This window comes from Lutra lutra, chromosome 18 (assembly GCF_902655055.1).
Source record: "Lutra lutra chromosome 18, mLutLut1.2, whole genome shotgun sequence".
In the NCBI taxonomy this organism is placed as follows: Eukaryota; Metazoa; Chordata; class Mammalia; order Carnivora; family Mustelidae; genus Lutra; species Lutra lutra.
In genome coordinates this window covers 15,614,764-15,640,909 of record NC_062295.1, presented here as the reverse complement: position 1 = coordinate 15,640,909, position 26,146 = coordinate 15,614,764, and the positions used below count along the sequence as shown (strand labels likewise).

The 26,146-nt window shown below is 39.7% G+C and overlaps 1 protein-coding gene across 1 annotated transcript in view; it reads right to left on the bottom strand.

The window, feature by feature from the left end:
• Window positions 1–26,146, bottom strand: part of ACSM1 (acyl-CoA synthetase medium chain family member 1) — a 48,194-nt gene that overhangs the window by 13,753 nt on the left and 8,295 nt on the right. The window contains exons 3-8 of the mRNA XM_047713934.1: window positions 11,651–11,861; window positions 8,972–9,179; window positions 6,970–7,110; window positions 4,027–4,186; window positions 3,093–3,172; window positions 488–611 (exon numbers count right to left, since the gene is read on the bottom strand). Coding sequence (XP_047569890.1) covers window positions 488–611; window positions 3,093–3,172; window positions 4,027–4,186; window positions 6,970–7,110; window positions 8,972–9,179; window positions 11,651–11,861 — 924 coding nt within the window. The remainder of the gene's footprint in view (window positions 1–487; window positions 612–3,092; window positions 3,173–4,026; window positions 4,187–6,969; window positions 7,111–8,971; window positions 9,180–11,650; window positions 11,862–26,146) is intronic.

Genomic DNA, 26,146 nt, shown 5'->3' with positions numbered 1-26,146 from the left:
CTCCCTCCACAACACCAGCTAGTGTCCCACAGTCAAACCTGTATGTTGTCCACATAAACACCCAGAAAGGAAATTCTGGGGCCAGCTCCTAGCTGCCTGTGGTTTTCACCCTAGGAAGAGATGGTGAAGTGGGCAGGACTTGCAGATGGTAGCCTCCATGTTACTGGAGAGAACCTCCCAACCCGCCACCCCTCCTGGGCTCCCTAGAATGCATGATCACAGGGACAGTGGCACCACATCCTTAGACCCCTTTTAAAGTTTTGTCCAATACTTTTCAGTACATTGGCCTCCAGACAGACTGATGAGTTGTGAATTATCTTTGTGCAAATTGATATGGGGCAAACTAGCCTAGAAATCCAAAGCCACCCATTGGCCTCAGGCAATGCTGTGAGCAGAATGGGGCCTCTGCACATTCATTGTTCAGCTCTTCTGCTGGGCTCAGCAGCTCAGCACATCCTGACTGACCCAGAAAGGACCATCTACCTACTACTTCTGACTGTCCGTAGACCTCATGGAGCAGAAGGCCTGTCTTTCTTCTCCACTCCTCTTGCTCCTCTGGCAGCAGAGCCTCCCCGCCAGTAGCGCAGTGCTCCAGGGTGGGGAACCTGAGACTTCAGGGGAGGCAAAGTGACAAGTGAACTTGCAGTCAGGCCTTGGAGGCTCTGCCCCAGGCCCAGAGTGTTAAGAGCTCAGAGTTTCTTCATCTGGGTCACTCATGCTTCTGCGTCCTCATGTTCTTACTTGCCTTTTGGGCAATTTGGTCAAAGCCAAGTGGAGGTCACTCATTTCCTGGCAAGGGGTAGGTGATGGTGGTGAGGCTTGGATCAAAGGTTTGGATCAACTTTGGAAGCTGACATAAAAAGGTGGCAAAGATGTATTGATCAGACGTTGTCTTCACATTCACTGTGGCTATAAGGGGTATTTTATAAACCATAATGTGGTGGGGGATAAGATCCTAAGAACATGTTAGGAGGCTAACAGAACTGCATTGCCTTCTCTGAAGAGTAGGGTCATGCGAATTGAAAGGTCTTTTTAATTTGTGAGCAGAGGATGCAAGTTAGAGGGTAGAAATTAATTGCCTGGGACATCGAGGAAGACTGGGGCAAGTTCAGGAAAAGAAAACAGTGTTGCAGTAGCAGCCCTGAGAGAAAGAATTTCAGAGAGAGCATTAAAGTCGGCTGTGAACATCAGTAGTAGGTACACTGCATGATGTAAATCCTCTTTTTCATTCTTCCCCATAAAATTTTCTGCTAATAAAAAAACCCCCACAAAATAATGATGGATTCCCTGAAGGAGGTGGGGAGACATGATTGAGGTCTGAGTACCAGGTGGCCTGGGCTGAGCCAGGTCATCTCTTGGGGATGAGAGAGGTAGCAGACATCTGGTTCACCTTCTTATCTTTATCACCCTGTCCTGGTACACCAGAGTCCAAGTCAAGGGCAGGAGGGTTGAGTTCACTGAGGGTGTCTTCTTCATCCTTCTGCAGCTTTATCCAAAGTAGAAAAAACAAGCAGATTCTCTGATGCTCTGATTAGCTATGTTTTAGTTATATTTTTACTGGGTTTGGACAAAGATCATCATCTGAGGAATGTTTCAAAAAGTAGCTTAATATGAGCTTTGAAATACAGATGGAAACAGAATCCAACCAGATTGAGGCTTCATGAATAAAATCAAAACTATGTTTCAGAGTTAGTTTCATAAGCGTAGTTGTAGAACACTTTAATTTTTTAATTCTATATTTAAGACATGTTACTCTGATTTTTGAATAGCCATTTTTATCTCACACTCTTTAAAAGATAAATAAATGCCTATAAATTTCAAAGAGCAGATTTCAGTTTAGCTAAAATTAACCTGCAAACATGGGGAAATGCAAAAATAAACCTCTACGGTAAGAGAACATGATGCATCCATCAGACTGACAGAATTTAAAAAAAAATTCTGACAATAACAAATATTGCCAATGTTATGAAACAATGGGAATTCTCCCATCTTGCTAGCAGGGGCATAAATTGGTTCAATCTTTGGAAAATCACATGGTAAAATGTCATGTTAAGTGTGAACTAGCAATTCCTCTTCCAGAAAAATACTACGGAAATGCATGCTTATATGCACCAGCATACATGTACAAGAATTCAATGCAGCATTAATCACTAATAGTCCCAAAATGAAAACTATCCAAGTGTCCATTAATGGTAAAACAGATTTAAAAAAGCATGATGGTTTCATACAATGGGATATTATACAGCAATGAAAATTAACTACAGCAACCTGTAGCAACATAGACACATCTTAAAAACCTAATCCTGAAAAAAGAAGCCAGATATTACAGAATAATATATGATTACACACATAAAGATCAAAGGCAAGTAAAATATAATAATTTCTTTAGGGATATTTCCTTAGGAGGTAAACTATCAGAGAAAACAGGAAATGAACACCATAAAAGTTGAGATAGTAAATTTCTTTAGAGGAGAAAGAGAGCTATGTAGATATCTCTGGGGTGTGGGCAATATTCTATTTTTGTGATTCAGGTGAGTGGTGGAGTGGTGACACAGGTGTTTTTCAACAGTTCATTAATTTATACATTTATGTCTTTTTTAAAAGATTCTATTTATTTACTTGACAGAGAGAGAAATCACAAGTAGGCAGAGAGGCAGGCAGAGAGAGAGGGGGAAGAAGGCTCCCTACTAAGCAGGGAGCCCAATGTGGGGCTTGATCCCAGTACCCTGAGATATGACCTGAGCCGAAAGCAGAGGCTTAACCCACGGAGACACCCAGGTGCCTCTACTCATTTATGTCTTACTCTGTATGTTTGACCTTTTATAAGAGAAAATGTTTAAAAAAGAATAAACTCACAATGACGTAAGGCTTACTGAGAGTTTTTCATTTGGTTCTTGGAGTCTTGCTTTAATGAACTAATTATCACCACCAACACTTACCTAACACGCACACACACATGCACACACACACACACACACACACAAGCACACACACGTCAAAGAACCACAGTTAAAAATAGACCATGCTACATTGGATCCCTTAAATTCCTTCCCAAAGATTGTTATGACCAGCCACCACCACTTCTACCATACCTGGTAGAAGCATGCTGTAGAATCATTCGATATATAGTTGACACAGCAAGGCACTGGGTGATGGGGTATTTGAAAAACATCTAGAAAAGGAGGAGAGAAGGAATTTAATTTTTATAATAAAGACTTAAAATATCAGTTAATTATTAGCATTTTAATTCTGATCTCCCCTCTAACGAGAGCCCATTATTTATTTAATTCTTTCACTATCCCTATATTGAGCATAAATTTTGTACATGGCATGCATTAGGCACTGCTGAGTGAAAGCAAGAAGAATAAGAATAATACATTGCTTAAACTATAACTTTAACTAATGAGAAGTTGTGCTTGTCATGCAAGCATGCTTAAAGATGACCTTGAGAAAAACATGTACGAGCAACAGGCCTCTGGTGGAGGGGATGATACACATCCTTGAAGCCCAAGGGCTAGGAAACTTGGCCGGCTCAGGGTGGAACACTGCCCTACTTCCCTTTTTGTCTCCCCTACCTCAGAGAAAGCCACCTATTAAGGTAATTCATTTAAGTGCATTTGCAAAATTACAAGTCTCATGCTGCTGGCCCAGACACACCCTACTTCTCTTCTTGTTTACTTCATTTACCTCTAAAACTTGTGACCAACATATGACTCACACCCTTCTTGTTTACCTACTAGACAGATGGCTAATGTATAACCTTCTTTCTTCTCCTTTGTTATCTCGTATCTAATAAATTCAGGATTGAGGAGTTGTTTGGGGCGACAGTCCTTCCAGCTGTGGTCCTCTGCTCCCATTCTCTTAACAGCTGACTTGTTTGTGCCTCATTCTTCTCCCATGTGCCATTAGGAAAGCAGCATAGGGGACCCTCAACTAAATAATATTTTTCAGCAGGGTCCTGTTTTTGAGTTGGAAACATAAGTTTCTTCTAGGAGTTTCTCAGTACTGGAAGGTTAGTGTTCTTACCTGTTCAGCAACCTTGGGGTTAAACTGGGGCATATGATGGATGAAGAGTGTAGCCCCTGCTGTCCATGGTTCCAAAATGCACCCGAAGAGAGCCAGAATCCAGCCCGTGTCCGAAAGGCACCAGAAGATATCAGATGTCTTCAGTTGCAGAAATTTCCTGCTAACTCCAAAATACAGTGACCTCAGCTATGTGACTGACCATGAGAGAATGTGATCAAGGGCTGGGGACTCTGATTTTCAGGTGGTGACCCACCACTCATTCTCCATGCATGTGGTTTGAATGGGGCTCCAGACACACTCCCACAACAAGTCCATAGAGTATGCCAAATCCCATTTTCTGGTCGTGTGTGCCTTCAACTGGTTTAGTCATAATGATCCTTAAGACTGGGAATATGGGGACAAATCTATAGCTCTTTTCTTGGATTTGACTCTGTTACTGATATAGTCCCAGGTAATGCTGGCAGCCATTTAGGGATAACAAGGAATAATAAGTCTTTCTGAGAAGAGCATCAAAACTCAGCAGAAACAGGGCTGACAGATGGAGAGATGAAAACCTAATCTAGAGACTATGTCTGAAGCCAAACCCTGGAGTGCTCTGCCTCAGGATCCATCAAATTCCTGTACTCATTTTTTGGCTTAAAGATGTTTAGATTGGTCTTTCTGTCATTTGTGATAAAGAAAGAGAAAGAGAGAGAGAGAGAGAGAGGAAAAGGGAGATAGAGAGAGAGAGAGAGATTTAATTTTTAATATTCTATCTTGGCAAAGGATTGGAAACAATCAGACAATAGGCGATAACTGAAAAGTGGAATGGAGAAGGTTTCTCATTTCCCTACCCTACCTTACTGCTACTGAGGAACCTCTGTGAGCATAACTCCTTTCCCATTAGCAGGTTATGGCTTTGAGGAACTTTACTATTAATAGGGAAGGGCTCTGATAAATGATCCACCCTCCCTCATCCCAGCTCTCTCGGGATTGTGGCTCACCTGCAAGAATTTGCTAGCTAGGAGGATCTGTCTTTTCAGCTTCAGACTCCCTACCCACTGAACATCTCTTCTGGGGTATCTCTCAGGCACCTCAAATCCACCAGATCCTAATTTCTCCTGACTCCCTTCGACTAATTCTTTCTCCTCCAGTGTTCTCTGTATTTCAGTGAATGTCATTACTATCCATGCAAGTGTCTAAGCCCCAAATCTGAGTCAACCTTGACTGGCTCCTCTCTTGTCTCCCACATCACTCCCACAGACAGTAGACCCCATCCATTTTACCTCCTACTATCTCAAATATGTTAACTTCCTTCACGTCTCTAACACCTTTGCCAAGCCACTGCCGTCTTGGATTATTCTAAGACCCTCCAACTAGTCGATCTAACTCTATTCTGATTTTTCCCAACATATTCTCCATATTGCAGCTAGTGATCGTTTATCTTTTTTCCTTTTTGTTTTTCTTCTCTCTCTCTCTCTTTCTTTCCCTTTATCTCTCTCTCTATTTCTTTCTTTCTTTCTTCTTGAGAGTGTGTGCACATGCAGAAATAGGAAGTAGGAGGGGAGAAGCAGAGGGAGGGGGAGAGAGAGAATCTCAAATAGACTACATGTTCAGCACAGCGCCCAATGTGGGGCTCAATCTCATGACCCTGGGACATGACCTGAGCCGAAATCAAGAGCCAGATGCTTCACAGACTGAGCCACCCAGGTGCAGCCACGTGATCTTTTCAAAACACAAATCTGATCAGGTCTTTCCCTTGCTAAAATATGTCCCATGGCTCCAACACCACCCCTCCCTCTCAAAACAAAACAAAACAAAAACAAACAAACAAAAACAAATAAACAAGCAAGTAAACAAACAAAAAACTCTCTAAACTCTACATCAAGGCCCATGAGATCCTATGGGATCTGGGCCCTGCTTACTTTCTCATCTCCTCCCAACTATACCTTACCCCACACTCTAAGCACCAGCCACCCTCAAATCTCAGTAGTTGTATAAACATTACTTTTTATATCTTTGTGCCTTTGATCCTGTTATTCAGAGTGCACAGAAAGCCCTTCCCTTCTTCCCACCCCCATTCCTCCAGGGTTTTGCTATTCAGTTACCATTGTATAACTTTTCAACAGCACAGCTAGCCACAGCCTACCCAAAACCTCTTGGTGCCCTCTGATCTGGTTAATAAGTTAGGAAATATACACTATCTGTTCTGGTCTGAATATTATTAGCTAAAGAAAGGGTGGAAGGGAGAAGAGGCTGTTTAAAAATTGATTAAATGGGGCTGCCTGGGTGGCTCAGTCATTAAGGGTATGCCTTTGACTTGGGTCATGATCCTAGTGTCTGGCATCTGGCTCCCTGCTCAGCAGGAGGCCTGCTTCTCCCTCTCCCACTCCCCCTGCTTGTGTTCCCTCTCTCTCTGTTAAATAAATAAATAAATAATCTTAACAAAAATTAAATTGATTAAATTATTAACTCAAGGCTACAGCTTCAGCCTCTATGACTGTTCTAGATCAGGGACAGGGCCATGATGTGGCTTGGTCCCAGGTACTATTTTTCCTAATGGCTCATAACTGGGTAATTTCAAGTTTCATTTGTCTATAACTGGGGAGAAGGAAGGACCTGTTGTTTCAGGTGACATTGTTAGTTCATTCTGTATTTTCCCACCAAACCCTGAGTTAACTGACAGAGACAATCTGGCTCTCCTACACACCTCCTGTCAAGGTGCTCAGACAGGACTTAATGTGCCTCCTTTGTCATCAGAGGCCTCTGTCAGCAAATAGTTAGGATTCTCAATGTTTACCTCTCAGATTTTCATCAGTCTGAACCAAAGAGCACAGAAGGGAGAAGCAGGATAAGGTCAATTCTTCTTAGAGCTCTTTTCCCAACCCACACGTGCACGCACACACATGCACATACCACCCCAGATCTGTGGCCCAGCTCATAAGTCAATGACTTCTTTCCTACCTTGAAGGGAAAGAGGATCGCAAGGCAAGTCCATGGTTGTGTTTTGCCATCTTGGGGAAGCCTGTGGTCCCACTGGTGAAGAAGATGGCCATTGGGTCCAGGGTCTTTGACTTAATACAGGTATGATCTGGGGATGCTGATCTGCAAAGAGATTCAGTACAAAAGGGGAGAAGTCATATTTACTCTTTTCCATCCAGAGAAGCAAAAGGAACAATATGAGGCTTGGAGTCAGAAAAATGGAGGTATCTAACACTGGAGGGGAAACCAGTTCTCCTGGTATTAGGAACCAAATGGAGTTTGAGAGTGAGTTGAGTAAGTTGACTGACATTTCTTCATTTTAAAAAGAGGGGAAACAAAATGGATTGTTTAGCATGTAACAAACACTGAAACAGCACTTCCAGGCAGTGCTCTAAGTGATTTACAAATAACAACTTGTTCAATCTTCAGACCAACCCTAAAAGGCAAGTACTGCTCTTATTGTGCCCATTCTGTGGATTAGAAAACTGGGGCTCAGAAAGGTTTTCATAACTTGCCTGAAGACCTATAGCCAGCAAGTGGTCCAGCCAGGATTCAAATACACCCAAAACTGTGTTCTTAGTCACACTGCTAAGCTTGTTTTTTACATGAACCAAGTTAATGGGATTTTTACCCCATAACCATGCACATTCTCCCTGGTATAAGCTTGAGATGGAAAGTAGAATCTCTAGGGTGCCCCAGTGTGCCTTGATTCTTGGGGGTTTCTCCTAGACTGAGAGTCTCTTGGGCTCATAAATGCAAGTTCTCTATGGTGTTTGATCAGAGAAACTGCAAATGATCCCAGGACACTCTGACTCTTGGTGCAATATGATACCATATTGACTTTTGGCAATTTAAGGGCATTTTATTTTATTTTATTTTATTTTATTTTTTAAAGATTTTATTTATTTATTTGACAGACAGAGATCACAGGTAGACAGAGAGGCAGGCAGAGAGAGAGAGGGAAGCAGGCTCCCCGCTGAGCAGAGAGCCCGATGTGGGACTCGATCCCAGGACCCTGAGATCATGACCCGAGCCAAAGGCAGCGGCTTAACCCACTGAGCCACCCAGGCGCCCCTTAAGGGCATTTTAGAGAATATTTATTCACACCATTTTCGTTTAATTGTGTGACTTTAAAATCTAGTGTAAGATGTGACTTCAGTGTGATATTTGCTTTTTAAGGCCAAAGGAAAGGACTTTAAAAACTGAGGGGTTACTTCAAGAAAAAAAACCCAGCATGGTGTGTGGGTGACACACAAAAAAAAATACCTGAAGGTTTACAGAATCAGAGTTTTGGAAGCGGAAGTGGTCTTACTTACCTCAAACACTTCCCTAACTTTTCTTGCAAGGTGTCCCTAAAGGTATGCAACCCCTAAAAAATGGAAAGTGTTTGCTCCTTTAGCTACCTGACAGCCATAGCCTCAATTTTTCTTGCAATCTCAAGCTTTCCCTTAAAAATTCATCCCTTAATCTTTCACTCAACCTCTTCATATATTCATTTTTTATATAAACATAATATTTCAGATTCCTTACCTACAGGAAAGATGTAACACAACAACCCTCTGACTTTATACATCACAGGGATGCTAATACTTTAGTGATAGAGGCATGGAAGTTCAATACCCTTATTTTACAGATAAAGCAACTACATCCAAGAAAGGGGAAGGATTGGGGAGGGTATGTGCTATGGTGAATACTGTGCATTGTGCTTCACTGATGAAGCACAAATAATACATATGTTAATATACATATAGTAATATATTATTATATGAAATAAATAATATATCATATGTTAATTTTTTTTAAAGGGAGGGAAGGAACCAGCCCAGGGTCACACAGGAAATCGTAGCATAACTGGGAAGAGAAGGTTTCGGCCATCAGACCTGGTGAGTCTCTCCCCACTGGTAGTTTGTCTACCAGCAATTGGGAGTGAATGGCCTTCTCCTGTCCTTCCTTAGATAGCACATTCATTAGAACAGAAACTCACTTAATTAATGATCGTAAGTCCAACCACCCTTGACAGCTATGGTCAGACACCAGGAGCTTTGTTTTCAGAGTAGGACACTTGGAAGCTAAAGAATCCACCTCTGGGGCAAGGGTATCTGTGGTGATGATGCCCTTGGCTTTAGACACTTGTAATCGGTAGAGAAGGTCCTTGGTCCTCAGTTGCATGGTTCCTGGCACGAAGACTATTCCTGGGAATGATAAAGGAAATTTTGGGTTTCAGGCTTGGGTTATCTGCATAGAAATCCACTAGCGTCTTGCTGGGCAAAGTATGGTCCATGGACCAGCACCAACCACACCACCTAAGACACAAAATCTCATGCCCCATCCCAAACCTACTGAATCAGAGTCTGCACTTTAATAAGATCTCCAAGGGATGGGGTGCCTGGGTGGCTCAGTGGGTTAAGCCGCTGCCTTCGGCTCAGGTTATGATCTCAGGGTCCTGGGATCGAGCCCCGCATCGGGCTCTCTGCTCAGCAGGGAGCCTGCTTCCTCCTCTCTCTCTGCCTGTCTCTCTGCTTGTGATCTCTGTCTGTCAAATAAATAAATAAATAAAATCTTAAAAAAAAAAAAAAAAAAAAGATCTCCAAGGGACTCCTATGCACATTGAAAGTCGAAAAGCCTGCCCTAACCTCTTCTGCTCTAGATGGATCTAGCCAGTAGACAGGTGGATCCTACTTTACATAGGATCTGGGACTATGAATGTAAGTAGGACAGTATCCCTGACATCATGATTAGCTGCATCCCTATCTACATTTTTCCTCTCTCATTTCCTCCTTTGTCAGTCCCTTGTGTCATCTTGTATCTCCTCTCACTCACTCTGCATATCTAAATTTAACTACATTATCCTTTGAACTTCCCTGCTTTCCCTTCCATCTTCTATCACCAACAATTAGTTCATGTCTTCATGAGTTGGGTTCTAATCTCTCCACCAGGTGCCTTGTCTTGAGTCTTCCTACTTCAGGTTCCATAGAACACTGATTCTTCCCACTCCACTCTTCTTCTCTTCACCAGCACCTGTACCCTCTCCAGGAAAACAACATACTCTCCACCCAACACTGAAGACACTACCCATCCACCACCTTTCTCTCTTGCAAATCTATTCTCTATTTCAATATGGCTGCTCTTCACACAGGCTTCTCCTGACTCCTGCCCATTCTTAGTATTCTCTTTCTTTGCTTCTCTCCCTCTTTACTTCTGCTTATACCAGAGGGCTCAGCTCATATCTTGGACTTCCCATGGGCCATCTCTTAGGTCTACAGATGACATGGCTTCTCTATACTCTCTCTGCCATTGCTGTTAATTCTTCATTCCACATGACTTTGATGGATTAATCTAGTATTTTACTGGTGAGAGACTATATGAACATGCATTATAAAGCACATCAAAAGAGAATCCATGAGTCCCACACGAATTCTAAATTATATAGGCAAATAGATAGGCAATTAAAAAGGAAAGGGAAATCTCCACAAAAGAATGATAACTAATAAATGTAGGGAGAATAATATAAAGTAAAAAATTCTCCTATAAAACGACCATAATAATATTCAATTCAATCAAGAATCATTAATGGATTCTCAAATCCTAGGGTGAAAGACAACTGGAGAATATAAAGACACTTTATTCACATAAAGACAACTGGAGAACAGGTTATTCAGACAACCAGTCTCATAAATATTACAGCATAGATTACTAATTACTTACATAGACCACTAATTATAAAGGGAAAAGATGCCTTGCAAAGGTGTTTGTAAATAACACTGATGATAAGACAAACCAACTTGATGTATCCCCTTATATAAAGCACTGAGATAGGCAAATTGTCTTTGTAGTACTCCCACTAAAAATGTTTAACTGAATGTAGTTCTGAGGAAAGAGTCAGAAACACAAATTTTATGGGACCTTCCAAAAACAACTGGTTTAGACATTTCCAAAATGTGGTCATATAGAAAAGACCAGCTTGAGGGAGATTGAGATGTGACAACTGAATGTGATGCATGATCCTCTATTGGATTTTGGATTCAAACCAAAAAAATTACTACAGAAGATACTATTGGGACTATAAAAGAATTTCAGCTATGGATGTATCAGTGTTAGAGTCTTGTGTGACAACTCTGCTGTACTGAGGTTTGGAGAATGTCTCGGATCATAGCAGATGAATACTCCAGTGATTGCTTAGGGGTGTTTATCTGGTGTTTATGGTTGTCACAATGTCTGCAACTGATACTTAAATGACTCAGTGTAGGAGGAGTGCAAAATGTTAAGAACTGATGGATCTTTTTTTTTCTTTTTTCTTTTTTTTTAATTTAAATTCAGTTAATTGATATATAGTATATTATTAGTTTCAGAGGTAGAATTCAGTGATTTGTCAGTCTTATATAACACCCAGTGCTCATTACCTGATAGATCTTTAAAACCAAAAAATGAGATTGTGCAGGGGAAAGTGTGTGCTGGATGACTTAGAGAATTATGACACTGTATTTGAGGGTGTGTAAGTATGAGAGAGACAGTGAGTGAGAAGGAGGGAAAAAATATTTGAGGGAGCCTGAGAAAGAAAAAGTCTATGCAGAATATGAAAAAAGATAGGGGAATATTAATATTTCAGGACCAGTTGGCTCTGGGCCAGATCTAAAGTCTGCTGGGGTCTCTTTGGGTCACTGACCTGTTCGCATGCAGCCTATGGTCACCAGCCACCACTCAGGCACTCGAGGCAGGAACACGGCCAAATGGTCTCCCTGCTGCAGGCCACAGATCTGGGTGAAGACATTGGCTGTACGGCGGGATAAGTCTGTCAACTCGCTGAAACTCCACTTCAGTTCATCCCCTTCGTTATTCACCCACCACAGGGCTGGGTTTGGACCTCTCTTGCCCTCCTGGTAAAGATCATACACCATGTGTTACTTCCTACTTTAAAGGAACTTTAAAGGAACTTATTTGACCAATCTATTACCATAGACACATTAAAGTGAAAATGTAGCTCAAGGACTGAGATCCAATGTTAAAGAATTTATAGAACGATGAAAAGTTGGGTATAGGGTGTGATCCAACCAGCTTCTTCCGGTCTACTGTCTCCACCTCCTCTCAAGTCACATAAAACCATGAAGAGCCTTCATGTCACCTGTTAAAACCTTAAAATTTCATTCTCCCATGTGTCTGTCTTCGTTACATATGGACAGTAGGTTCTCCTCTGTGCCTCAGTATTATCATCTATGAAATGGGTACAATATTTCCTAGAAGGTAGTAAAGTTTAAGTTAGTTATTTAAAGAGGTAAAGAGTATATGACAGTGCCTGGCACATAGTAAGTGCTCATAAAATTACTATCATTATTATTACAACAGAACAGGAGACTAATTTAATTCATGAATATTTGGCAGAATTTATTTTTAAAATTAAAAAATTAAAATTAAAAGTTACTTCTAGAGGTGAAATAAGCAAGAAGGCAAACCTGGAAGCACCCAGGTAACCCTTGTTCCCTCACAGAAACATCAAGTAACCAACAGACTAACATAGCTTTGTAGGAACTCTAGAAATAGCCAAAGATATGCAGCAACCAACAAATGTCCAAACAACAGAAATTCACACTGAAAATGGTAAGAAATATTATGTTATTTTTTGCTTACCTTTGCCTCATCCCCTCTCTGGAGTTATGAAATATGGTTAGGAGGAAGCCACCTAATTCCCAACCCCTCCCTTGGGACAGAAAAAAAGACTAGATTTTTCTTCAGTATTCTGGGTTGTCAGGACTAGTTTCTGCCTCATTCAACTTGGAGCTCAGATACGAATGGTGACATAGTTTGAATATCAGGTTGGAGGTGTCGAAAACAGTGGCAGGTGCCACAATGAGTGGAAACTGCAGACTGGCCACCTTGGGGTTGGGGAGGGCAGGTGGCGGGGAATAAAGACAGATGAAGGCAATGAAACGTCTAGGGCCCCAAGAAGAAGCAGGTATGAGAGTCTGAAGGAAATTAAAACATGAAAAGGCAGCAATGTTATTTGGTAAAATTGAGAAAAAAAAAAGCACATGCATGATAGGCCTAGAAAAGACACATTTTCGTATGGTTAGATTACTGAAGGCCATTCTCTACAAGGAACCAGCTGCAAAAACAGAGGCTGGTTGCTTTTTCCAAATAATCCAATTTTCAACAACAGATCACAAAGCCATGTTGCCCATTTGAAGGAAAAAAAAAATCTCTAGAAGCTGACTCTAAATAGACACAGGTTTCAGTTATTAGACAGAAACTTTAAAATGATTGTCTTAGGGGTGCCTGGGTGGCTCAGTGGGTTAAAGCCTCTGCCTTTGGCTCAGGTCATGATCCCAGGGTCCTGGGATCGAGTCCCACATAGGGCTCTCTGCTCGGCAGGGAGCCTGCTTCCTCCTCTCTCTCTCTGTCTGCCTCTCTACTACTTGTGATTTCTGTCAAATAAATAAATAAAAATATTTTAAAAAATAAAATGATTGTCTTAAACATGCTGGAAAAGCTAAAGGAAAACAGACAAAGAACTAAAGCAAACCAGAAAAAAAAATATATGAACAAAATGAGAACCAAACAGAAATTCTAGATCTGAAAATACAATAAGTGAATTGAAAACTTTACCAGGGGGGTTCAACAACAGACTCAGTCAGACAGAAGAAAGAATCAGTGAACTTGAACATAAGTCATTTTAAATTATGGAGTCTGAGGGGCAAAGGGGTAAAAATAATGAAGAAAAGTGAATAGAATCCAAAGGACATAGTATATAAACAATCAGAGCAATATACACATTATGGGAGTCCTAGAAGAAGAAGAGAGAAAAAGGAGTGACAAGCTGGGTACCTGGGTGGCTCAGTGGGTTAAGCCACTGCCTTCAGCTCAGGTCATGATCTCAGGGTCCTGGGATCAAGTCCCACATTGGACTTTCTGCTCAGCAGGGAGCCTGCTTCCCTCTCTCTCTGCCTGCCTCTCTGCCTACTTGTGATCTCTCTCTGTCAAATAAATAAATAAATAATCTTAAAAAAAAAAGAGTGACAAGCTTATTTGAAGAAATAATGGCTGAGGAAAAGCAAAACCATATTTGCATTAAACACAAATTTACTTCTACAACGCAGGAAAAAATATCCAGTGAAAAAAAGACAGTCTCTTCAATATATGGTGCTGGGAATATTAGACAGCTACATATAGAAGAATGAAATTCAATCATTCACTTACACCAAATGGTATGAAAACTCAATATGGATGAAAGAACTCAAGGTGAGACAGGAATCCATCAGAATCCTAGAGGAGAACATAGACAGTAACCTCTTTGACATAGGCCACAGAAACTTCTTTCAAGACATGTCTCCAAAGGCAAGGAAAAATAATGCAAAAATGAACTTTTGGGACTTCATCAATATAAAAACCTTCCGCAGAGCAGAGGAAACAGCCAAAAAAACAAAGAAGCAACCCAAAGAATGGGAGAAGATATTTGCAAATGACAGTACAACAAAGGGCTGATATCCAAGATCTATAAAGAACTTCTCAAACTCAACATCTAAAAAACAGATAATCATGTCAAAAAAATGGGCAGAAGACATGAACAGACACTTCTCCAAGGAAGACATACAAATAACTAGCGACAAATGAAAAAATGCTCATCATCATTAGCCATCAGGGAAATTCAAATCCAAACCATATTGAGAAACCACCTTACACCAGTTAGAATGGCCAAAATTCACAAGGCAGGAAACAACATATGTTTGAGAGCATGTGGAGAAAAGGGAACCCTCCTACATATTTGGTGGGAATGCAAGTTGGTGCAGCCACTTTGGAAAACAGTGTGGAGATTCCTTAAAATATTAAAAATAGAGCTACCCTCTGACCTGGCAATTGCACTACTGGGTATTTACCCCAAAGATACAGATGTAGTGAAAAGAAAGGCCATATGTACCCCAATGTTCATAGCTGCAAAGTCTACAATCACCAAACTGGAAAGAGCTGAGATGCCCTTCAACAGACAAATGGATTAAGAAGATGTGGTCCATATATACAATGGAATATTACTCAGCCATCAGAAAGAATGAATACTCAACTTTTCATCAGCATGGTTGGGACTGGAGGAGATTATGCTGAGTGAAATAATTCAAGCAGAGAGAGTCAATTATCATATGGTTTCACTTACTTGTGGAATATAAGGAATAACATGGAGGACATTAGGAGAAGGAAAGGGAAAGTGAAAGGGGGAAAAAAGTGAAGGGAGAGAGAAACCATGAGAGACTGTGGACTCTGAGAAAAAAAAGTAAGGGTTTTAGAGGGGAGGGGGCTAGGGGGATGAGGGGATGGGTTGGCCCTGTGATGGGTATTAAGAAAGGCATGTATTGCATAGAGCACTGGGTGTTACATGTAAACAATGAATCTTGGAACACTATGTCAAAAAATAATGATGTCGTGTAAGGTGACTAACATAATACAATATTTTTTTTAAAAAAACACTAATTTATACAGTAGTAATCATTCATCCATCTATTCATTAATTCACTCATTCATTCAGTACATGGATATACAAATACAAAAGGTTCAATGAATTCCAAATAAGAAAGTCCAAAGAGACCCACACAAAGACACACTGTAATCAAACTACAAAAGCCGAAGACAGACTCTTCAAAGAACAAGAGAAAAGTGACCCATCATGTATAAATCCTTGATAAAATTATTAGTGGGTAGCAGACTAGAAGACAGTGCAATTGTATATTTAAAATGATGGGGGAAAACCTGTCAATCAAGAAATTCTATATTCAGCAAAACTGTCCTTCAAAAATGAGGGAAAAATTAGGCCAGTCTCGGATAAACAAAAATTGAGGGAATACATTAACAAAAATTGAGGGTCTATAAATTCATTCTCTATAAGAAATGTTAAAAGGAGGAGCACTTGGGTGGCTCAGTTGGTTAAGTGTCTGACTTTGGATCAGGTCATGATCTCAGTGTTCTGGGATCAGCCTGCATTGGGCTCCTCAGTCAGCAAGGAGTCTACTTGTCCATCTTACTCTGCCCCTCCCCCCACTCATATGCACTCTCTCTCTCTCTCTCTGTCTTTCTCAAATAAATAAAATCTTAAGAAAAAAAGAAATGCTGAAAGGAGTCCAAGTTGAAATAAAGGGATGTTACAGAGTAGCTTGAATACAAAAATATAAATAATAAATACCTGGACAAATATAAAAACATGGACAAATATAAAAACCAGTATCACTGTAATTTTGGTTTGGGACTTCAGCTCTTATTCTTTTGCAGTATTTAAAAGACAAAAGCCTAAAAATGAATTACAATTCTATGTTAACAAGTGTACAATATATAAACACATAATTTGTGACATCGGTAACATAACATGGGGAGGAAAGAGGGAGCCAGAAAAGATTAGGGGTTTTGTATGCAAATGAAGTTGTTATTAGTTTAAAATGGATTGTTATAACTTTAAGATGTTATATGTAGTCCCTATGATAACCACAGAAATTTCCTACAGAATATACACAAAGGGAAATGAGAAGGGAATCAAAACATATCACTACAAAAATAACTACTAAAGACAAAGAAAGACAATAAGAGAGGAAATAAGAGACCAAAAGCTATGATAGCAAGAAAACAATTAACAATAGTAAGTCCTTCCTCATCAGTAATTAGTTTAAATGTAAGTGAATTAAATTCCCAATCAAATGACTTAAATTGGCAGAATGGATTTAAAAAAAGAAAACAGGATCCAACTATTTGGCATCTACAAAACCATTATTTCTATATGATGGAATATGATAAAACCATCCCAAAACTTTCAGAAATTATTTTGGAATAAAAATTTCACAATACAATACTAATTTTAAAAAGTAAAACTGTATTTACATTATAATCCAAATGTATACAGTAGTATCCATTCATTCATTCAATATATATTTACTAAATTCCCATTATCTGTTAAGCACTGCTCTTAGACCAAAGAATATAATGGTGAAGAAGACATACATATACAAACTTATGTACATGGTTTTAAATATTTTTAAAATATTTTATTTATTTATTTGAGAGAGAGAGAACACAGAGGGAGAATGAGAGGGAGATGCAGACTCCACTGAGCAGAGAGCCTGATGTGGGACTCAATCCCAGGAACCTGAGATCATGACCTGAGTTGAAGGCAGACACTTAACCAACTGAGCCATACAGGCACCCTGGTTTTACATATTTATAGCCAACTTTCATTTTGTTGTTTATGTAAGCTTTCTTATTTTCCCTAAGCTTTCTCTAACAAGCATTCTTTTTTAAAAGATTTTTTAAAATTAATTTCCAAAGCATGTTCAGAGTAAAAGTTCAGGCAATGCAGAATCTTATGAACAGAAAAATTTGTTATAAATAGAAAAACGTCCTCAAATATCTCATCACATTTTCACTACCTGAAGGTCAACACTGATAATTATCTGGCGTATATTCTTCCAGCAATTTTTTCCCACATATGTGCAAACCTGATCCCACCACATTTGCCCCATATGACTGGAACCAAAGAGTAAAGGAATAAGATAAGATTATATATATTATATAAGATAAGATATATATATCATTATATTACATTATAGTAATTTAATTATATATTAAATATAACTTAATAATTTAATATAATATATTATATAAGATATAATTATATATATTATTCCCTCACTGGGATAAGATTAATAAATATGTATAGTCATGTATAAGTATTCATATTTATTAAAAAATAGTGTTATGACACAATCCTCCCACAACTGATTACAGAACATTAAGGAACTGTAGTGACTAGTTATGTTATGCACTGCTGAATATGTAATGTTACTGTAGGAGTTTTAAAAGTGATGATAAAGTTTCTTATCAAGATAGAAATCATTTGTTGCTCAGAACTCAGGCAGTATTTTAGACCCTGACTCTCACAACTTGAAGGAGGTATTGCTTAAGCATTGATGGATTTTTGTGTTGAGGATTAATCTGATAATGTGAAACTCAGATAAAGTTCTTTTCCCAGAAGACAGAAACACCTTCTAAACTTGGAGTTGAAATTTAAATTTTTATGTGGTAATGTTTGAAGTCAAAGGAAATTGTGATGTAGTTCCAAAAGATAAAATGCTTAGTATTTAACTTAGCAATAAAAAGGATGAACAACTAATGCACAAAGCAACAGGGACGATAAAAACAATAATGCTGAATCAAAGAAATCAGATACAAAGGGTGCATCGTGTATTATTCCATTTCTATGAAACCTTAGGAAAGAGAAATATAATCTCCAGTATCAGCAGAACAGTGTGGGTTCAGAGTTGGGTGGGTAGGGACTGACCAGGAAAGAACAAAAGGAAACTTCTGGGATGACAGAAATGTTTTAAAACTCCAGGTTTACATTGAAAAGGTATGCATTTCATTCTATGCAAATTATACAACAACATAGTTGATTTAAATAAACAAAAACCTACAGAGCTACTCAAACTAAAATATTCTTTGAAGAAGGAAAGTTAGAAAGGTAGGTCAATTAAGTATTCAAAATGAAATGATTCTTTCTGAATATCAAAACACATGAGAGGGGTGCCTGGGTTGCTAAGTGTCTGCCTTCAGTTCCGGTGGTGATCTCAGAGTCTTGGGATGGAGTCCCATGTCAGGCTCCCTGTTCAGCAGGGAGTCCGCTTCTCCCTCTCTCTCTGCTTCTCCCCCATATAAATAAATAAATAAAATCTCTCTCTCAAATAAATAAATAAATCTTAAAAAAAAAAGGTAAGAGTTTATGGCCTCTACAAAAAAAAAAAAAAGAAAGAAAGAAAGATAGCCTCAGTCTTATTTACAATGAAATATAAGTTGAAATTCAATGTTTTCCATAAATTAATGATGGGATATGATAGACTAATAGAATTTATATCCTAATTGACATAGATAGAACATTTTCCCTAATAATGATATAATGTACAATCTTTTCCATTTCATATGGAACATTTACCAACCTCAAAAAATCTCAAAATTTTAAAATAGGGTATGTTTTCTGACCCCAGTGGAATTAAGCTAGGAATCATTAACAACAAGGCAATGAGAAACCCATTACCCAAGTATGTGGAAACTAACTAATATGCTTCTATATAATCTATCAATCAGAGAAGTGTCATAAGGCAAATAGAAAATTTTTTCAACTGAATGTTAATAAAATATGACAGATCAAAATTTGTACAATGCACCTAAAAGGAATACTTAGTGGGAAATTTGTGTTTTTAAATGCATACATTAGAAAAGAAGGCAGGCCCAAAAGCTTCCATATCAAGAAGCTAAAAAAAGAAATCAAAGGAAATCAAATCAAAGGAAAGTTGGAGGAAGGGAATAATAAAGATAAGAGTGTGCACCAGTGGAATGGAAAACAACACAACTGAGAATATCAGTGAAGCCAAAGCTGGTTTTCAAAAGGTAAATAAAATTGATAAACTCTTTGGAAGACTTTTCAAGGGAAAAAAAAGAGAATAAAGATATTAAACAATATTAGGAATGAAAAAGTGTATGCAATTACAATTCTTTTTTAAAAGATTTTATTTATTTATTTGACAGACAGAGATCACAAGTAGGCTGAGAGGCAGGCAGAGAGAGGAGGAAGCAGGCTCCCTGCTGAGCAGAGAGCCCGATGCAGGGCTCACTCCCAGGATCCTGGGATCATGACCTGAGCCGAAGGCAGAGACTTTAACCCACTGAGCTACCCAAGCACCCCACAATTCTTTTTTTTTAAAGATTTTATTTATTTGTCAGAGAGAAAGGGGTAGAGAGAGAGAGGGAGAGGACACAAGCAGAGGGAGCAGCCAGCAGAGGGAGAAGCAGTCTCCCCATTGAGCAAGGAGCCCCATGTGGGACTTGATCCTAGGACCCTGGGATCATGACTTGAGCCAAAGGCAGACTTTTAACTGATCCACCCAGGCACCCCTGCAATTACAGTTCTTACAGACATTAAAATAGCAACAAGAGAATCTATGAATAATTTTATGCCAATAAATCTGACAACTTGGATGAAATGAACAAATTGCTGCTAAAAAAAAAAATTCAACTTGCCAAAACTGATAGAATCAAAATCTTAATAACCTTATATCTATTAAGTTAAATCTATTATTAAAAGCCTTCCTATGATGAAAACTCCAGACTTCAAGTCTAAAAGTTTTAGTATGAGGGAGACAAGATGGCAGAGAAGTAGGAGGAGGCGCCGTTTCAACCAGTCCCCTAAAGTGAGCTGATTACCTACCAAAGAACTCTGATCACCCATGAAATCAGCCTGAGATCAGAATTATATACTTCTGGATCTCTATGAGGACAGAACACACCAGAGGGCAGGTAAAGCGGTGTGGGAACATCGATCAGACTAATATCAGAAGATAAACAAAAGGGGGAGGGAGGTACCAGAAGCAACCCATTGGAAAGTAATAGCCCAATACGAGAGTGCCCTGTAATTGGGGACCAGCATTAATTTGGAGTCTGGTTGAAAGCACTCAAAAAGAGCAAAGGATCGTAGGGGGAAATTGGGGGAATCAGGCCGTTAGGGACAGGTCTACCAATCCAGGACAGACACCACTGGCGCTGAGCCAGAGAAAGTGCAGCAAAGAAGCCAGGTCTTGGTCTCTGAGCCTTTGGCATGCCCGAGAGCATCTGGGTGGTGGTGCCAGTAAGGGTGAGGGAGCCTCACCAGCTGGCAGAACCACAGCCTTTTGCACTCTCCACACGTGCGCCACGAAACCAGAGTCTGAGTCATGCCCTACACCCTGCCTTGAGAGAGGTGCGTGCAGGTGAGTCTAAGCACTCTCAGCCCGGGCCAGCATGAAAATCTCAGTGCGTTCTCTCTGCTTGGGACCTCATTGGCAGTCTGGACCTGCCCAGACAGCCACAGCTAGTATTTCTTGTGGTTTTGGGTACAAGCAGGAGTTCCTGTGACCCCAGAGACCACGACTGGGGATGTGCTCTGCCAGCAGCAGAGGGGGAATTTATGTGCTCTGAAGCACCCAGAGGGGAAGAAACTGAGTCTCAGAGAGGGAGGTCTGGGTACAGTTTGCTTTCCTCTAAACCCCCCAAAACTACCAAAAGCAGCCAAGGGGAGAGAAAACAAGTGAACAAAAAAAAAAACTTCCACAGAACAAAAGCCTGAAAAACCAGTTTCTTCAGAGCCCAGCCCCTTGATGGAGGCAGGAGGACTTAACTCTAGCAACATTACCTGAAAAACCACATGGCAGTCCTCTCCCCCAGAAAGCCAGTCCCCCACCCAAAAAAACCCAAAACAAACAAACAAACAAAAAAACCAGAGGACAACCACCACTACTTCATAGATACAACTTTTATTTCTAATTCGTTCTCACTATTCTAGTTCATTTTTTTATGTAACTTTTTAACCTATTTACCATCACAATGAGATGCTCAATACACCAAATTCCATAACAAACTTTTAACCTGAACTTTTTTGATACATATACCCATGCTTTTCTTTTGCTTTTCTATTATATTCTATTTGCTTTTTCTATAGAAAAAGCAAATTTTCTATTTGCTTTTCTATTTTTATTTTATTTTATTTTATTTTATATTCATATAGAGATAAGCTTCAAGGTAATCCCCTTTCCCCAATCAATGCTACCCCTATAGGTAAACCAGTTTTAAACCCCCTTTATCTCAGGAAAGTTGAGTCCTTTCACAAAGATATCAAGATACATCCAGGAAGAATCAAAATAACCTTCCTTGCCCACACTGAGAATTTATAACCACTCTCCCATCTTTTTCTTCTGTCAGTGTTTCTGTGTATTTGTTTTTGTTCTGGTAGTATTTAAATCTTATATTTGGGGTTCATTTTGACGGGGTTCTTTATTTATTTATTTTTTTTTTCTCTTGTCATCTACTTTTGTCAGTCTTTTTGTTTGTCCGTTTTTGTTTGTATACTTCATAAAGTATACCTTTGGGGCCCATTTGGGGTGGGCCTTCTCTTTTCTCCTTATTCCCCCCCCCCTCTCTTTTTTCTTTTTTCTTTCTTTTTGGTGGGGACTCTCAATTGCTCAGAAGTGTTCCAGGCTGCACCTTGCCTGGATCATGGTTGATACATTCAGCTACACATCGGTTCAGCCACCTCTCACCAAAATGACTAGGAGGAGGAATGCCCAACAGAGGAAAAATTCAGAGACTGTGCCCTCTCCATCAGAGCTGTTGGATATGGATAAACAGTATGTGGAAAAGGGAGTTCAGGCTAACAATTATGCAGGCAATGGCTAGGCTGGAGAAAGACTTTGATGACAAAATGGAATTGATTAGGGCAGAAGTGAAAGCCACCAGGGAAGATGTTAACAATTCTCTCAATGAGTTCCAATCTAATCTAAATTCTCTAACAGCTAGGGTAACTGAGGCAGAAGATAGAGTTAGTGATCTAGAGGACAAACAGATAGAGAAAAAGGATCAGGAGGAAGCTTGGAACAAACAGCTTAGAAGCCATGAAAACAGAATTAGGGAAATAAATGATGCCATGAAACGTTCCAGCATCAGAATTATTGGAATCCCTGAGGGGGAGGAAAAAGAAAAAAGACTAGAAGATATAGTTGAACAAATTCTCCATGAAAATTTTCCCAATTTGGGGAATGGAACCAGCGTTCGTGTCCTAGAGGCAGAAAGGTCTCCCCTCAAGATCATAGAATCTAGAAAGACCTCGAGACACCTGATTGTGAAAATGATGAATCATAATTGTAGACAGGAGCTCTTGAAAGCAGCTAGGGTGAAGAAATTCCTTACATACATAGGAAAGCCCATCAGAATAACATCAGACCTGTCCACAGAAACCTGGCAAGCCGGAAAGGGCTGGCAAGATGTATTCAGGGCACTAAATGAGAAGAACATGCAGCCAAGAATACTTTATCCAGCAAGACTGACATTCAAAATGGATGGAGAGATAAAGAGCTTCCAAGACTGGCAAGGTTTAAAAGAGTATGTCACCACCAAGCCGGCACTGCAAGAAATATTAAGCGGGGTTCTATAAAAGAGGAAAAATCCTAAGAATATCATTGAGCAGAAATATATGGAGACATCTATAGAAACAATGACTTCACAGGAAACACGATGTCAATAACAACGTACCTCTCAATAATCGCTCTCAATGTGAATGGCCTAAACACTCCCATAAAACGGTGCAGGGTTGCAGACTGGATAAAATGACAGGACCCATCTATATGTTGTCTACAAGAGACCCATTTTGAACTGAAGGATACATCCAGACTGAAAGTGAAGGGATGGAGAAGCATCTTTCATGCCAATGGGCCTCAAAAGAAGGCTGGGGTAGTGATTCTCATATCAGATAAATTATATTTTAAACTAAAGACTGTAGGGCACCTGGGTGGCTCAGTGCATTAGGCTGCTGCCTTCAGCTCAGGCCATGATCTCAGGGTCCTGGGATCGAGTCCCGCATCGGGCTCTCTGCTCAGCAGGGAGCCGGCTTCCCTTCCTCTCTCTCTGCCTGCCTCTCTGCCTACTTGTGATCGCTCTCTGTCAAATAAATAAATAAAATCTTTAAAAATAAATAAATAAATAATAAACTAAAGACTGTAGTCAGAGATACAGAAGGACACTACATCATTTTTAAAAGACCTATCCACCAAGAAGATCTAACAATTGTAAATATTTATGCCCCCAATATGGGAGTAGCCAACTACATAAGACAACTGTTAATCTAGATAAAGAGTCATATTGATATGAATACACTAATAGTAGGGGATCTTAACACACTACTCTCAACAATAGACAGGTCATCCAAACAGAAAATCAATAAAGAAACAAGAGCATTGAATGATACTTTGGACCAGATGGACCTCATAGATATATACAGAACATTCCACCCTAAATCAACAGAATACTCATTCTTCTCGAGTACACATGGAACTTTCTCCAGAATAGACCACATACTGGGTCACAAATCAGGACTCAACCAATACCAAAAGATTGAGATTATTCCCTACATATTCTTAGATCACAATGCTTTGAAACTGGAACCCAACCACAAGAAAAAGTTTGGAAGGAATTAAAACACCTGGAAGCTGAAGACCACCTTGCTTAAAAATGCTTGGATCAACCAGGAAATCAAAGAAGAACTTCAACAATTCATGGGAACCAATGAGAATGAAGACACTTCAGTCCAAAACCTATGGGATACAGCAAAGGCAGTCTCAAGGGGGAAATACATAGCCATCCAAGCCTCCCTCAAAAAAACTGAAAAATCCAGAATGTACCATCTGTCTTTAAACCTTAAAGAACTGGAGAATCAACAAAAGTTAAGCCAACCCCACACACAAGAAGGAAAATAATCAAGATTAGAGCAGAGATCAATGGGATAGAAACTAGAGATACAGTAGAACACATCAATGAAACTAGAAGCTGGTTTTTTGAAAGAATCAATAAGATCGATAAACCACTGGCTAAACTAATACAAAAGAAAAGAGATAAGACCCAAATTAATAAAATTATGAATGAAAAGGGAGAGAGCACAACTAACACCAAGGAAATAGAAACAATCATCAGAAATTATTACCAACAGTTATATGTCAATAAGTTAAGCAACCTAGATGAAATGGATGCATTCCTGGAACCTATAAACTTCCAAAACTGAATCAGGACGAAATTGACAACCTGAATAGACCAATATCTAGGAATGGATTGAAGCAGTGATCAAAAACCTCCCAAAAAACAAGAGCCCAGGACCTGACAGATTCCCTGGGGAATTCTACCAAACTTTTTTTTTTTTTTTTTTTTAGATTTTATTTATTTATTTGACAGAGAGAAATCACAAGTAGGCAGAGAGGCAGGCAGAGAGAGAGGAGGAAGCAGGCTCCCCGCTGAGCAGAAAGCCCGATGCGGGGCTTGAACCCAGGACCTGGGATCATGACCTGAGCCGAAGGCAGCGGCTTAACCCACTGAGCCACCCAGGCGCCCCATCTACCAAACTTTCAAAGAAGAAATAATACCTATTCTCCTGAAGCTGTTTCAAAAAATTGAAGCAGAAGGAAAACTTCCAGACTCTTTTTATGAAGCCAGCATTGCCCTGATCCCCAAACCAGGCAAACACCCCACCAAAAAGGAGAATTTCAGACCAATATCCCTGATGAATATGGATACTAAGGTTCTCAACAAAATCCTAGCTAATAAGATCCAACAGTGCATTAAAAAGATTATCCACCATGACCAGGTGGGATTTATTCATGGGTGGCAAGGGTGGTTCAACATTCACAAATCAATCAATGGGACAGAACAAATCAATAAGAAAAGAGAGAAGAACTACATGGTCCTCTCAATTGATGCAGAAAAAGCATTTGACAAGATACAGCATCCGTTCCTGATTAAAACACTTCAAAGTATAGGGATAGAGGGAACATTCCTGAACTTCATAAAATCTATCTATGAAAAACCCATGGCAAATATCATCCTCAATGGGAAAAAGCTGACAGTCTTCCCTTTGAGATCAGGAACATGACAAAGATGCCCACTCTCACCACTCCTGTTCCACAATAGTGTTAGAAGTCCTAGCAACAGCAATCAGACAATGAAGAGAAATAGAAGGAATTCAAATTGGCAATGAAGAAGTCAAACTCTCTCTCTTGGCAGATGACATGATAATTTATATGGAAAATCCAAAAGGCTCCACCCCCAAACTAATAGAACTTATACAGCAATTCAGTAATGTGGCAGAATACAAAGTAAATCTACAGAAATCAGTTGCTTTCTCATAAACTAACAACGAAAATACAAAAAGGGAGGTTAGAGAATTGATTCTATTTACTATAGCACCAAGAACCATAAGATACCTGGGAATAAACCTAACCGAAGAGGTAAAGGATCTCTACTCAAAGAACTAAAGAACACTCATGAAAGAATTAAAGAAGACCCAAAAAGATGGAAGACTATTCCATTCTCATGGATCGGAAGAATAAACATACTTTTTTAAAAAAAGATTTTATTTATTTATTTGACAGAGGAGAGATCACAAGTAGGCAGAGAGGCAGGCAGAGAGAGAGAGAAGCAGGCTCCCCACTGAGCAGAAAGCCCGACGTGGGACTCGATCCCAGGAACCCGAGATCACGACCCGAGCCGAAGGCAGAGGCTTTAGCTCACTGAGCCACCCAGGTGCCCAAGAATAAACATTCTTAAAATGTCTATACTACCTAGAGCAATCTATATT